Source organism: Balaenoptera musculus, chromosome 18 (assembly GCF_009873245.2).
Source record: "Balaenoptera musculus isolate JJ_BM4_2016_0621 chromosome 18, mBalMus1.pri.v3, whole genome shotgun sequence".
NCBI classification, from domain to species: domain Eukaryota; kingdom Metazoa; phylum Chordata; class Mammalia; order Artiodactyla; family Balaenopteridae; genus Balaenoptera; species Balaenoptera musculus.
In genome coordinates, this window is record NC_045802.1 from 21,688,292 (window position 1) to 21,703,814 (window position 15,523).

At 40.1% G+C, this 15,523-nt stretch overlaps 1 protein-coding gene across 1 annotated transcript in view; it reads right to left on the reverse strand.

Moving 5' to 3' along the window:
- COG3 (component of oligomeric golgi complex 3) overlaps positions 1–15,523 on the reverse strand; it is a 61,392-nt gene that overhangs the window by 13,802 nt on the left and 32,067 nt on the right. The window contains exons 15-19 of the mRNA XM_036831483.1: positions 14,196–14,320; positions 11,115–11,204; positions 7,328–7,448; positions 4,432–4,520; positions 4,188–4,322 (exon numbers count right to left, since the gene is read on the reverse strand). Of these exons, the coding sequence (XP_036687378.1) occupies positions 4,188–4,322; positions 4,432–4,520; positions 7,328–7,448; positions 11,115–11,204; positions 14,196–14,320 (560 nt within the window). The remainder of the gene's footprint in view (positions 1–4,187; positions 4,323–4,431; positions 4,521–7,327; positions 7,449–11,114; positions 11,205–14,195; positions 14,321–15,523) is intronic.

Consider the following 15,523-nt stretch of genomic DNA (forward strand, 5'->3'; position numbering starts at 1 on the left):
GCTGAGGAAATTAATGTTCCCTTCAGAGGGAACATTAAGAATAAACTTGCAATACTTTAGCAAACTGCTTGAGAGGAATACAAGTCTGAGTTTTTAGCATAACTACTGGTCCCACCAGGGGAAACACTTTAGCTTCGCTATAAACAGGAAATTATACTTCCTTAAAATGCTTTCATTCAGATTTTTTGCAAAAGCAAAATCTTCACTTCAAATTTGTCACATTTTACTATAAATAACACTTCTTCAAGCACTGACAAAGTATGTTTATATATATAATCATCTTCTGGTCCTCATAATAACCTTAAGTAGGGGAGGGAGGGATGCAATAGCTATCTCCGCTATAGAGATTAGAAACTGAGGCTTGGAGAAGCTAAGTGACCACAACCACCCCAGTCAGGAGGTGCAGAAGGAGGTCCAGAGCTCAGCTCTCCTGCCTCGAAATGCTATGCTCTTTCTACTACACCCATGACTATTCCAAGCCCTACTTAAGAGTTTGTTCAAGCAATATTCAGTACAAAATAAAATTCTAGGATATAAAAAAAAGTACCAACAGTGTTTTAGTTTTAGAAACTAACTGACCCAAATGTTTTTGATATGAACCGCCACCCCCCAACACTTAGAGAACAGTATTACACTCCCTAGGGCCATTCAAATACTGAGAGGAAAGGTTATTTCTCAAGGAGCAAGAAACAAGGCAATAGTTCTTCTAGAACCAGTTTCTTGTTCTCAAAAATTTCATTATTTTATAAAATAAATTTTATAATTTATTATTCTCAAGAAATTTCATTAACTGTACCAAAAATCAGGAGGATGTTTTCACACACCAGACAGATTAAATGCTGTAGAAATGTTTATCTCGTGTATACAGGTCACCACTGCCAAAACTTTAGTTTCTTAGTCTGTGAAATGGAGACGTTTACTTACTCCAGGTACCAGGCATTAATGAGAATTAATGAAAACAAGCATCTCAAAAAAGAGAGCCCAAGGAAGGAGCTACATAACAAAAAAAAGCCAATTACAACAGGTGAAAGGGGACCAGAATCACACCTGGAGTCTCAGGGCTCAAAAAACAAGTCTTCTGAACACCTAGAACGTTTCTCTATACACTCTCACAGCTTGTTTTATTAGGCAAACCTATATAGATTTTAAAATCAGTCCAAACTTAGAAACAAGCTGAGGACATTTTGTTGATGAAGCTTACATCCAAATAGTAATACTGAGACCTACAAGCATACATCCAAATGAAAGATGAAAATACTGTTTCCTTTCTGCATCTATGGATACTGCTTTGCTTGTGATCATTTATCAAGGTACAAGAACTGGCTGCCTTACAATGCCAATTATAATAAAAGGGGTATAAGGTTCTGCACTTGCACATTACCTTAAAGAAAATTATTTAAGGTTTTAAATCATTTACTCTGTCTCTGCTATTCAGAATACTAGTAACATTGACCCAGTGAAACGTGAAAAATGTTTGGTCCACAGACTCTAAGAAACAATGTCTTAAATGATCACGTATATCTGTACGAACTCTAGTGCTTACAATGCCTGTGTGCGTGCTTGTGCGTGTGTGTGCATATATATCTTTACCTCTGACCCACTCTATGCCAACAGGGACAGGGGAAGAAACCTAAATTTGGAGTAAGATAACATAAGAGGGATGGCCGGGTCCTCTAAGCCATAGTATCTACTAAAGAGTCTCACTGAACAGTGAGGAGCAGTGAGGGACCAGGGTTGTAAAGGGAAAAATGAGGCAGCTGTGAATGATCCGAGTAAGGTCAACACAGAGTGAGCAGACAGAGGCGGGTGAGGGAGAACGGCTTCTCAGTGATGACCAGAGGCAGGGCCTTTCCCTCCCCAGTCCCACACTGAGAGGAGTATAAAAAGAGGTGCATGAACAGCTATACAGGGGTCCCTGCTATAGATGTGTAGCATGTCCATGGAGGGCCATTACATAATTCAGACTTGGAATACATATTTTCTACATAAATCTCTAATTTTTAAAGAATGTTTGTAGCGTCCAGAATCTTCCAAATGCCCAGAGTTATACCAGATTTACCAAATTATACTAAGGTCAACTTGGACAACTACCGTCAGTGAACTTTCATTCTCTTGACTTCTAGGAAAACTGTGCTTTTCTAGAAAACACCCTTTAATGGCAGATTTCATTATAAACCCAACTTGCTTATGTCAGAAGAGTCGTTCTGCTGCTCTGTTATTGCAAAATATTCATCTACAGTATTTCCCACCAGGATTGATGTGGGTGCTCTCCCAAAAATACTACAACCTACAAACTAGTTTTCCATGAGGACAATTTCAGTAAAAACTATGATGACTGGTTGTAACTTACAAAATATCCATACTTGCAACCATTTTTTTTTTTAATCAAAAGCTGGGAGAAAACATTTACAACCACCCCTCCTTTTATATTTCTGTGGTGGGGAAAAAAAACACACACACACATTCCAAATACTTGATGAATGGGCTAAAAGCCACTAAACAAGTAATATACCTCAATGATAATAATAGTTTAACATTTCTATATTTGCTTTTTCGGTATCATTTTCTTACTTTCAAAAACTAATATCTTCTGTCTTTATCACAGGACCCAGCAACAAGTTACCAATGTCTCCCCAGTTAAGACTTAGATAAGTAAATTTGAGAGAGAGGGCTGTCATATTTTTATTCTTTTTAATGTCCTCTAACACAAGTCTGGACAGACAGTAGAGGCTTAATAAATGAAAGTTCACTTCAAGACTTCTTAAAGATCTTTATGAGGTAAGTCCTTAGTAACAACACTTAGGTTTTTTAAAAATGATTATGTTGGAACAGGAAAGTCAAAACTGCCATGAATCTGATTTTCCCTTTGCTGGCATTTGCCAGTTGATGGATTCTAGCTAGGAGACAGAGAAATAGACAGATTATTATAAATCCATGTATCTGGTAATTAACAATGCAATGATATAAAATCTTCAATTCTCAATTACCTACACAAAATGAAAGGGAAAAATAGCATGTAAACCAAAGAGGAAAATAAATCACCCATTTAAGTAACAGGAAACCCTGATAGACCAGAACTGTGATTACTGCCATGCAGGTCCTCATCCAGGAAAAGTGAGAGTCCCGGACCACATGCAGATCCCTACAACGTGGATAAAGAGAACAGAGCTAACCAGAGGTCTGCGATAACTAACTTTGCAATATTTGCACACTTTCTCTTAAAACTGAAAATCTCTGCAAGCATACCTAAAAGTCCAAACCAAAAAGCTTCCATAATAGGAAACACGGTGATTTCTTAGACAGAATCATTAAGACATGGGTTTACTGTCTCCGTCTTTTTTTTTTTTTTAATAAATTTATTTATTTTATTTATTTATTTTTGGCTGTGTTGGGTCTTTGCTGCTGTGCACAGGCTTTCTCTAGTTGCGGCGAGCGGGGGCTACTCTTCGTTGCAGTGCGCGGGCTTCTCATTGTGGTGACTTCTCAGTGCGGAGCACGGGCTCTAGGCTGCGGGCTTCAGTAGTTGTGGCTCGCGGGCTCTAGAGCGCAGGCTCAGTAGTTGTGGGCGCACGGGCTTAGTTGCTCCGCGGCATGTGGGGATCTTTCCGGACCAGGGCTCGAACCCATGTCCCCTGCATTGGCAGGCGGATTCTTAACCACTCTGCGTCACCAGGGAAGCCCCTACTGTCTCCTTCTGCCAAGGTTTTCATAAGAGGGTAATTCAAAATGCAATCTAGGGGCTTCCCTGGTGGCGCAGTGGTTAAGAATCCGCCTGCCAATGCAGGGGACAAGGGTCGAGCCCTGGTCCGGAAAGATCCCACATGCCGCGGAGCAACTAAGCCCGTGCGCCACAAATACTGAGTTTGCGCTCTAGAGCCCACGAGCCACAACTACTGAAGCCCGCGTGCCGCAACTACTGAAGCCTGTGCGCCTAGAGCCCGTGCTCCACAAGAGAACACCCGGCAATGAGAAGCCCACGCACCTCAACGAAGAGTAGCCCCCGCTCACCACAACTAGAGAAAGCCCACACACACACTGAAGACCAACACAGCCAAAAAATAAAAAATAAATAAATAAATAAATTAAAAATGGATTTCTATTACAAAAAACAAAAACAAAAAAGAACAAAACAAAATGGCAATCTAGGGAAGAATTCACAATTACCAAATATGCACCAAGGTCTATACCTTTGTCAGGAACTCCTCCAGCTGCTCTACGAACAGCTTGGTCTGCTGCTGAATAAACTGCTCACAGGCCGATTTCAGATGACGGTCTACGTCTTTTTTAGAGTCAAGATAATGTTCTCTTATCTCAGGAGTACCCTTAAAGAGAAGATGACAATTTCCTCCTGTTTTTATGTGCCTAGAAATTATCAGACATGTAAAGAATACCGTTTATCTCCCACCACCAAGGAAACAGACTCCTTCTCACCTCCAACAAGAACTCTATCAAGGCATTGTTGCTATTCAGCCTAAAAAATCTTGGAACAGTCATAGGATTCAGGATTTTAAATGCTGCATCTGTGAAACAAAATTACTCATCCAGTGAACATGTACAGTTTCAACAAGAAGCCAAGTTACTATTTCAGTGTGTAAACATACACTAGTTCTCTACTACCACAGAGCAAGAGGGGTTTCATTTCCACCAAGTCACCTCCATGAGTGGATAAGGTTAGTGCCAACAATGGCTACAGCACTCACACATAATTATCTTCTAGAACTCAGAATTGCAAAATGACTATTAATCACAATTATTCATTTATAGAAAAAAAGAAAAAGGATAAATGGTAATCAATACCTTAAAATTTCACTGCTTTACTTTTATGATGCTAATAGGTTTTTTGAGAAAGATTCATATACTTACCCAGCTTCTTTGTTTAAGATCTGGCTGGCACAGAAATTTATTCATTTGAAGCAGAGAGAATAAACTAATGTGTCAGCCAGAAAAAAAACACCAAAAAGGACATATTTACCCCTTAACCTCCAGACTAATTAGAATCTATGCAAAGTACTAACAGGTCTCATTGATGTTCAAATGCAATAAGGTATAATGTTAGTCATGAGAGGTTAGAGGCTTAAAAGTAAAGATAGCAAGTATTATTAAGTGACAGTCAGAAAAGACCATTTCTTTGCTTTGCCTTGGCAGGCTGGAGAAAGCAAAGTATGAAATGCTTCCAACTCTGGTTTTACAAGTACACACCAGACTGTACTCCCTGCCTTGACCCTGATCTTACTGAGAAAACAAAAAACACAAAACACACCTCTCTATCAGATCCAGAGTAAAGCTTTAGTAAATGACTCTTTGTTTCTGCTGTCTTTTCTATAAGAAACCTGAACAACTGTAGGTGATCATATGGCAGGATTACATAACCTTCATAAGGTTTTAGGGAAAACATACTTTATACCAAAATTTGCCAAAATTTTAGAGTATTTCATTTTCTCACACCTCAGTGGATCTGTAGTAGAACGAAGCAGCAACAAATTATGAATTAGAAAAAATACGAAAGAAAATAGATCAGCCCTGCTTCGTCCCATTCCTTAAACAAAGTAAGGACTATCAGCGCCTGGCATTCCTCAAGGTTAAGGCACTATTTCCACACCTCACACTGAAAGGAAAGCAGGAAATCAACCAGAATGGTTGGGTGATGGAAGCTTCTGATGAGAATAAACTAAAAAATTATGCATTCTATAAAGGCAAAAGCCAGGAAATCTGGCTGCTGTTTAAAAAAAAAATTACAAAGTATATGAATAACATACAGGCTTACTATCTAAATACCACCAGAGGGCTTCCCTGGTGGCGCAGTGGTTGGGAATCCACCTGCCAACGCAGGGCACACGGGTTCGAGCCCTGGTCCGGGAAGATCCCACATGCCGCGGAGCAACTAAGCCCGTGAGCCACAACTACTGAGCCTGCGCTCAAGACCCTGCCAGCCACAACTACTGAAGCCCGCGTGCCTAGAGCCCATGCTCCGCACAAGAGAGGCCACTGCAATGAGAGCCTGCCGCACCGCAGCGAGGAGGAGCCCCCGCATGCCACAACTGGAGGAAGCCCGTGCGCAGCAACGAAGACCCAATGCAGCCAAAATAAATAATAAAATAAACAAGTTTTAAATAAATAAATACATACCACCAGAACCAAAAGGTATTCTTTGTGGTGAAAAGGAGAGTGCATTAGGAAAGAAAAGAACAAGCTGTTTTAATATGACTCATGATGAGACGACTTGGCTCTCAGGTGAGTTAAATCAAGTCCGCTATTTTATAAGCACAGTCATTAGGAAAGTAACAACCCGCTCCTCTTGGAATTCTATTATGTGGAGTTCCTCTAAACCACAGAATACAGAAAGTAATTTGAATGGCTATGAATTTTCTCAATTCCCCAGTAACATAAGCGAGAAATTCATTCATTCCATAAACAGATGGCTTAAGGTGTTAGAGCTTAATTCTCTTGGAAATGGTTAAGAAAAGACAAAGCTTAGATAAATTTGTAAGTAATCAAAAGAGATGGATATTTATGGTATATCCTTAACTGTTTAAGATCAACATCTTAGAAAGTAACTACTTTGATCTTTTAGAAATCATCACTTGTTATATCAGTCAGAACAAACCACCATGACGGATGAAGCACCTGTCCCAGATGATTCCATGTCTATTACCAACTCAAAGACCCTACCTACATGATTACTTAACAACCAGCTGATTTAATCATAATACAACTTGAGTTTATTTAAGCACCTTAAGCTTACAAAAGCACTTTAATATGTATTTTCATTTATTTTCACTCTTAATGATCTTGATACTCTGGTGAAAGCATCATGACATGTGGATTCTGCTCGTTTTACACAGGGTAGGGAAGTTAAACACACATTTAAGATCACAAGAGCCAGGAAATGATGGGCCAGGAACAGAACCTGACTCAGACTCTTAGATAAGTACTCTTCCTATTTTACCCAGCTGGCTGTCTCAGTTTCTATGAAATAACAAACCCAACTCAATGTTTAAAATCACTCCAATCAGCTGACACTCTTAAGTAGTTTATTACAGTGATTTTCATCTTTTAACTGGTTATGGTAATATGTGGCAGAGTCTAAGAGAGGTAATACTCTTTTGCAAGTTGAAATGCTCAGATATAGTTCTCTTCATAAAGAAAATACAGCAAGTTAGATTGTAATTAGGATGCTGACGGCTCAGCTTAGTACGGACAAGTAACATGCTTAGCAAGCACAGCATGCAAACAATTGCAGATGAACATAAAATAAACCTGTAACCTGTGCTGACACATTTGGACAGGTCAAACACACCCAACTGGGCCAGCCAGGACAATGAAGTACCTCTAGTTTTCTTGAGGTCCAGGGAAATTTCCTTAATGGTGAATTCAGTGTGAAATGGAGCAATTTGTTCACGAAGAATCAAAAGGTGCTTTATTAAGAAAAGTTGTCCATCAATCTGAGTCTAAATTGAAAGACAGAAAAATGGATATTATCACAGATTAAATAAAAATAGGAGCACATAAAACGCATGTTATTAATCAACATTAATCTATCTAGGTCTATGGCCCCAGCCTAACTATATGGTACCAATACTCCTTTGTTGTGCAATGAACTCTTCCCATAGTTCCATGTTAGAATTATCTGGAAAAATCTTGCTTCAAACTCTAGTAACTCTATCACCTGTTCTATTTAGTAAACCCAAGAAAGTAAATCAGACAAAAGGTTGTAAAGCAACACATTTAGAAAGAGAAGTCAAATCTATTCTAACCTGGTGCAGAAATAGAAGAAACCATGTGGTCCAATATCAGCACAGAGCAGGAATTAAAAGTTCCAAGTATGAGCACGACTCTCATCTCTCAGGGCTTCCTAGTTTCTCTCAGGAACCTGGTTTCACTATTTGGTCAAAGTGGTTTCAATATACAGAGTATCAGAAATACTCATATTTATATAAAAGTACAAAAGGAGCCTCCAAATGTAAAATGATTTGGGGTTACCATTTTGGATTATCCTGCCAGCAACAGAGCACTGACTACCTACACCCCTGAGAGTCCCTGCATTTCCTTTTACCCTCTCAGGACTCATCCACAAGAGTCTTGTGATTCAAGCTTAGTTCTCAAGCTCTGACCCAGTCCCAAAATAGTGAATAATCATAGCCCTCATTTCAGAAAAGAGTCTGTATATTAAGAAGAGCTAGGCTATGTTTGCTCCTTCCTGCTGCCACTCAAGACGGAATCTTACTTTGAAAATATTTTTAACGAAATTATACTGCATTAGGAAAAGAATAAAGTTGTCCTTCAGTAAACAATACAGGCATACCTCAGAGACATTACAGGGTTGCTTCCAGACCACCGCAATAAAGTAATTATCACAACAAGCTAGTCACATGAATTTTTTTGGTTTCCCCAGTGCATATAAAAGTTACATTTAGGGCTTCCCTGGTGGCGCAGTGGTTAAGAATCTGCCTGCCAATGCAGGGGACACAGGTTCGAGCCCTGGTCCGGGAAGATCCCACATGCTGCAGAGCAACTAAGCCTGTGCGCCACAACTACTGAGCCTGTGCTCTAGAGCCCTCGAGCCACAACTACCGAAGCCCACGCGCCTAGAGCCCGTGCTCTGCAACAAGAGAAGCCACCGCAATGAGAAGCCCGCGCACCACAACTAACAGTAGCCCCTGCTCACCGCACTAGAGAAAGCCCGCGCTCAGCAACGAACACCCAATGCAGCCAAAAATAAATAAATAAATTTATAAAAAAAAAAAAAAGTTACATTTACACCATACTGTAGTCTATTACGTGTGCAATAGCATTATGTCTAAAAAACAATGTACATACCTTAATTTTAAAATACTTTATTGCTAAAAATGCTAGCCATCTTTAGCAATAAAGTATTTTTTAAATAACCATCGTCTGAGCCTTCAACAAGTCATAATCTTTTTGCAATAGTAACATCAAAGATCACAGATCACCATAATATAATAATGAAAGTCTGAAATATTGAGAGAATTAACTAAATGTGATACAGACACACTAAATAAGCAGATGCTGTTGGAAAAATGGTGCCAATAGACTTGTGCAATGCAGGGTTGCCACAAACCTTCAATTTGTAAAGAACAAAACCAAAACCCCGCAGTATCTGTGAAGTGCAATAAAGCGAAGCACAATAGGATGAGGTGTGCCGGTATAAACTTTAAAGAGGTTATTAAAGTGACTCCTCTCTGTTCTCTCTCTCTGCCTCCCTCCCTCCTAAATAAACACATAATCAACATATAAGTACGATTTATTTGATGGAAACTCACTTTGTACTCTGGAACACAGAACATTAGGTAAGTAGGAAATGCTACACATTTTGAATGCTTGCTCTATTTTCAAAAGAACTAACAGCTCCGATGGAGAAAATGGTATAATATAGATTGAATTTACTGAAGCTGTTGTGATCCAGCTTTGTGTTAGTTTACTGATATACTAGGTACTCAATTTAAGTATGTAAGAAGAATTTCTTGCCTTAAGAAATTCTCTTAAGGCAAGAATTTCTTGCCTTAAGAATTCTGTAAGCCATTTTCATTGATCACTTTTTTAAAAGTTGAAAGGCAAAAAGCATATAAACTCAGTCATGAAAATAAATTAGCTAATTCTTACCAAATTGAGGGCTTCCTCATACATACTTAAGCACCTTATAATATGAAGGAAACCGAGTTAATAAAAGAGAATAGCCTTACAGGCAATGAGGGCAAAAGACTGAATAATCAAAAGGCTTTTCACTCCCCCCTTTAAAAAGAGGACAGTGGTACAAGAGGACATAAGCATATGAACTTTTCTTTTTCAATTAGGTCATTTTTTTCCTCTGATAATCTAAGAAATACATACTCACTGTAAAATATGTGGAAAGTAAAGAAAGTGTAAGGAAAAGAAAGAAAAAATCATCTATAAGTCACCCAAAAGCTTTCACCGTTACTTTTTTTTAACACATATGTTCATTATATAAAGTCATAGTGTATATCTGATTTGTATCCTGTGCTTTTTTTTTGCCTTAACATATTTAAGTTAAATTTTATTATTTCATTTCTTTAAATTTAATGTCTGTGTAATATTCCACTATATGGAATATACCACAATTTACTTAACCATTTCCCTAACATTAGACAAGTGTTTCCTAATTCTACCTACCATACCATAAAAAGATGTGAGAGCTCAGACTTGGAAATACTTTTTAAAGTTCAACCTGCCTGGCTATAACTTAACTTTCCATTCTCTTCTAGTCTCCCCGTCAAAATTTCATTTCAACTCTCCATTTCATGAATGGGAGCATATGGTGGTCACAAACAAAGACAGAGCTTTTCTAGGGTCCCAGATTCTTTTGTGAGGAGATTTCTGTTTTTTTGGTTTTAAATTATCTAAAGTCTTGCAGTTAGAAACCAAGCTTATAAACCTGGAAGTCCAGAAAGCTTCACAGGTTTGAAAACTCCCAGCAGCTGTGAAATTCTGGCCGGACACACCCCGGACAGCTTCCTCCCTGCAGGTGGCAACAGGTATTCTAAGTGGAGAGCGAGGCAGAGCAGCACTCTGAACCACACTTTCTGAGAAAAGTCTCAGGGGCCGTGGGAGAAGCACATGTCGACAGCCTTCAGCCCCAGATCCCTTCTTCCTGATTAAAAACTCTAAGTTACAAAATCATGGCAACTGCTTCTAGTCGCATAACCCACGGGCCACAACTGCCTGTCTTCCAAACTGACTGGTTGATTTCCTCCAAGTGAGGCCATTCAACTATTCAAAATGTCATTGCAGGGATGATTACAAAGTGCTACATTTCCTTGAAAACACTGTTTTGGTATTCGGAGGAAACAGCAGTCCAGTACCTCCCAGTTGCTAAGGCTAGAACAAGAAACCTTCATCCTATAGAATTTATAACCTAAGTATCACTTCTGGTACTTTAGCAAAGCTGGCACTCTCATATAGAGCAGTCCTTATTGAGCACTAAAATGAAGTACTAGCTTCTCTCAAAGGGCCTCAACATTAAATCATATTACAAATCCTACTGCCAAAATGGCTTTAAATTTCTGTGCCTGTAAATTAATGCTGCATCCCATAATATTACTATAGGTGATAAGATTTCATCTAACACTCCATCAAACCTTCTTTTTGCTGATAGACTCTGATGCTCCAAGTAACGACTGAATGCAGGCCGCCAAGGCTTCCTGTGATAATCCTTGGAATACTGCCCTCTGGTGAAATAAAAGAGAAACATCACCTTGCAGCACTTCAAAAACAGAAAAAAGGAAAATCGTAGGCTGTGAGTACAGCTTGCTTGCCCTCATCTGATGGATTAATTTATCACTACCAATATTCCTCCTGGAGTTTCCTATTCCCATGCAACCTTTCTAGACCAGCACATAGTTTCCTAATTTGCATCTCCCAAAACACTCATGTGACTCTTCAACAATATTTCCTGAGCACCTATTTCATGCAGCTCTGTGCTAGATGCTGGAAGTACAGTGGTAGGTTCACAAGGCAGATGTGATTCTGACCTCATGGAGGCCTCACTCCAGCATGACCTCATGTTACAGGCTGTTTTTTAAATACATAAAACCAACTTTATAACAAGGCCTCGGTAGGAATTCCCTGGCAGTCCGGTGGTTAGGACTCTGAGCTTCCACTGTAGGGGGCATGGGTTCGATCCCTGGTCAGGGAACTAAGATCCCACATGCCGCACAGCACGGCCAAAAAAAAAAGCCTCAGTAAATCCACTTCTAAAAATGTACCCCAAGTAAAATCAATACTGTATTCTAAGATTCATGCACATAGCTCTTCATCACAATATTATTTAAAACAGCAAAAAAAACCTGGAAATAAACGTTCAATGATAGGGGGCTGACAAATAAAATACTAGTACATCTAAATTATAGAACACTGTGCATGAAATCAAAGAATGCTAAATAGGAGGTGGTGAAATTCTTATAAAACATAATTAAGTAAAAACAAAATCAGGTTACAAAATAGAATGTGAAGCATGATTAATTTAATTCTGCCATTTCTGTATCTTCCTAGAGGTGTGGGATGTTCGTCTGAGCAGGGACCCCTGTCAGTTCCCTTGGAACTGATGGATGGGTAGGAGCAAAATTTTTATTATTAGGCCCCGTTCTGGGCTCTGGTCTCATACCTGACGCTTTATTCTCTTTTTGTACTGCTTCCCTATCGTCTGTTTCTCATGAGGCTACTGTATAGAGTAAGAAGAGACGAGGGCTGCCTCTTGCTAGGAAGACCGAATATGCGCAGCTTAGATTGAGGCCCTCTCTTCCTCCTGCTCAGCCTTAACGGGGTTTTCATTGGATTTGTCTCTCCTCACCTTTGACTGGTAAGATAGAGAGGGAGAAGATTTGGATGTAAGCTAGGTGAAAATGTAATGGGCAGGCCTAGGGCAGAAAGTAAAAACAGGCAGAGTAACGTCCTTGGGCCTACCTACTGTTTGGCTAAAATTCCTGTTAAGCACCTAAGAGACTTCACCAGGGTCTGTGATGACAATGGGTTCCATGTGGAATGTGGCTCCGCATTATTTCCCTTGGGATCCTGGCTCCACTGTAGGAAGTTTCTGAATCCCAACCTAACACCATCATTCAATACACCTCCTGGGGGGACCTGGGGAAGAGAAACTGCCAATGTCCAAACCCCCCTCTGGAAGAGATCTCGGCAGCTGGGCACAAGGCTGAGACATCTAACTCTGCAGAGGTGATCTGGCCTCACCCCTAAAAGTCCCAGAACTGAGCAAAAGGCACTTTCTGGTTGAATTTCAAAATCTCCAAGCACAAACTCCAGTAACGATGCAGTTTAAAATAGACACCAAGTCGTGAGCACCCTAATGAACCAATGAGTCAACTGTGCAACTTTGCTCGGGCCCGAGGACTCTGAGGTACAGGGCATCTCAGAGTGGGAGGAGATATACATGTACCCTTCTGAACCATATTCTTAAGAAACAGTGGCATCTGGACAATTAATTACATGACCATTATATTTAACCACTTCTCTCTTTATATGCTGTTTCAGTTGTAACTATCAAATTAATTTTTAAAAAGTGAATTAGGGAATTTCCTGGCAGTCCAGTGGTTAGGACTCCACGCTCTCACTGCTGTGGCCCAGGTTCTATCCCCGGTCGGGGAACTAGGATCCCACAAGCCGTGTGGCATGGCCAAAACAAACAAACAAACAAACAAAAGTGAATTAAAATCACTGATTTTTATAAACTATTTTGGTTTTAACACTGACAATAAATAAATGTAGACAAATCTGATCATTCAGGGATTGATACTCATATCATTAAACTGGAATGCTTAAAATGTTACCTAAAATAAATGCACAGTATAAGTTGGGGCTAAAAAAACTAAAAGGGTACTGCTAATTTCAGCAAATAATTAAAATTAGTCCATGGTTAGAAACATGTAATCCGACAACTACTTGTTAAGGAAGCTGATTTAAATTGAGTGCAAAACTAAATTAAAGTAGCTGCATTTAGTACTAAATGTATATTATACCTATGTGACATTGGACATAACCTTTCTGCATCTCTTTTTCTTCATCTATAAACTAAGACAGATGAATTAATCAGTAGTTTTAAGTGTATTTGTAGCCATAGACGCCTATAAGAAACAATAAAAGCTACAGGTCTTTTCCTCAGAAAGACACAAATACAAACATACAGACAAAATTTTACACACAACTTCAAGGTGTTCACAGACTACCCAAAGCCCATTAGAGCGGCGGTCCCCAACCTTTTTGGCACCAGGGACCAGTATCGTGGAAGACAGTTTTTCCACGGACGGGATCGGGGGGTTGGTGGCTCAGGCGGTAACGCGAGCGGTGGGGAGCGGTGGGGAGCGGTGGGGAGCGGTGGGGGCGGCAGGTGAAGCCTCACTTGCTGGCCCGCTCACCTCCTGCTGTGCAGCCCGCCTTCTAACAGGCCGCGGACCGGTACCAGTCCCGCTCCATGGCCCGGGGGCTGGGGACCCCTGCATCAGAGGATTCCGAGGGTCTACAGAATGCTCGGGTTAAGAATCTCTAAATTAGATTGATCGTAAAGTTATCTCTGTATCTAAAAATCTTATTATTCTCATCTAATACCAAACAAAATATATTATATCAAGATCTTAAAATTTAAATTAAAAAAAATTTTAAGTGAAAGAGCAAGCAATTTACAGTAAAGATACAAGAATTTACACACGTACATCTATACATCTGTACAATTTGGAGAGACAGACGAGAGTTCGTCGAACTGTAGGATACCACATTCCATGAAGATCTGCTGGAGAAATTGTGGTCTGTGCTCTAGGACTCAGAGATTCGACTGAACCTAAAATCCCAAATGGAGAAGAAGACATTTCACACACGGAGGTCTGTCTTATTTGCATAGCAATTATAAACTGTTAGTTCTCACTAGCTATCAATGGCTGGAGGTATCCACTTTCTCTAGCCTCGCCTTTAATCGAGAATGCCAAAGGAAACCTAAATCAGTGACAGGTGAGATTTAACACACTGAGAACACACGTGACTACACACATATGTACACTCCAGCCTCACACACTCAGCCCAAGTTGCTTTCTCCAAACTGTGATCAATAATCTTTACGGACTACACCAGCAGTATACTCATACTGCAGAATACTATGCAGCCGATAAAAAGGAGACAGATCTAGAGGTAGTCACGTGGAAACAAGCGGGAGGTGGGGGAGTGACAAGAAAACAAAGCATGTTAAGCAGGAAGATTAATCAAAGCTGGTCTGCCTGACAGCCTGCCTTCCATGTGCTGAACTCCATCACTTATAGGCCTACTTAGTATATCTAATTCCCAAGTGACCAGAGCTGACTGTCCATCCCCACCCCCCACCCCACCCAAAAGGCAGCCCCAGAAAGTGTGAGAAGGAGCACGTGGGGAATGTGCCTGAGCAGAGACACCTCTGTAACGGACGCACCATCACTCTGGTGGAGGGACCAGAGTTCACATGAGCCATGAAAGTGCAGCTGGGACCATACTTTGGGACAAGAGGGGATACTGAAATATGGACTGGGTATTAGAGCACATCAGGAAACATTACTAAATTTTTTAGTGCAATAATGGTTTATGGTTATGTGAAAGATGCCCTTTTTTTTTTTTTGGAGAGGTGCTGAAATACTCAAAGGTAGAGTGGCAATGATGTCAATAACTTACTTTAAAATGATTAGCAAAAATATATACATAATACGATAAAATGTTAAGTATTGAATCCGGGTGGTGGGCACAGGTGTTCACTGCATCATTCTGTTTATTTGAAGTTTTTTTAATAATAAAAAAAGAAAAGTAAAGCCAAGCAAAACAGAATTCCTTTTTTAAAAAAAGAGCTAGAGGGAATTCCCCTGGCAGTCCGGTGGTTAGGACTCCGTGCTTCCACTGCAGGAGGCCCAGGTCTGATCCCTGGTGGGGGGAACCAAGACCCCACAAGCCATGCGGCGTGGCCAAAAATTTTAAAAATTTAAAAACAGCTAGATCTGCATATGCTCAGAAGGAGAACTGGGGCTTG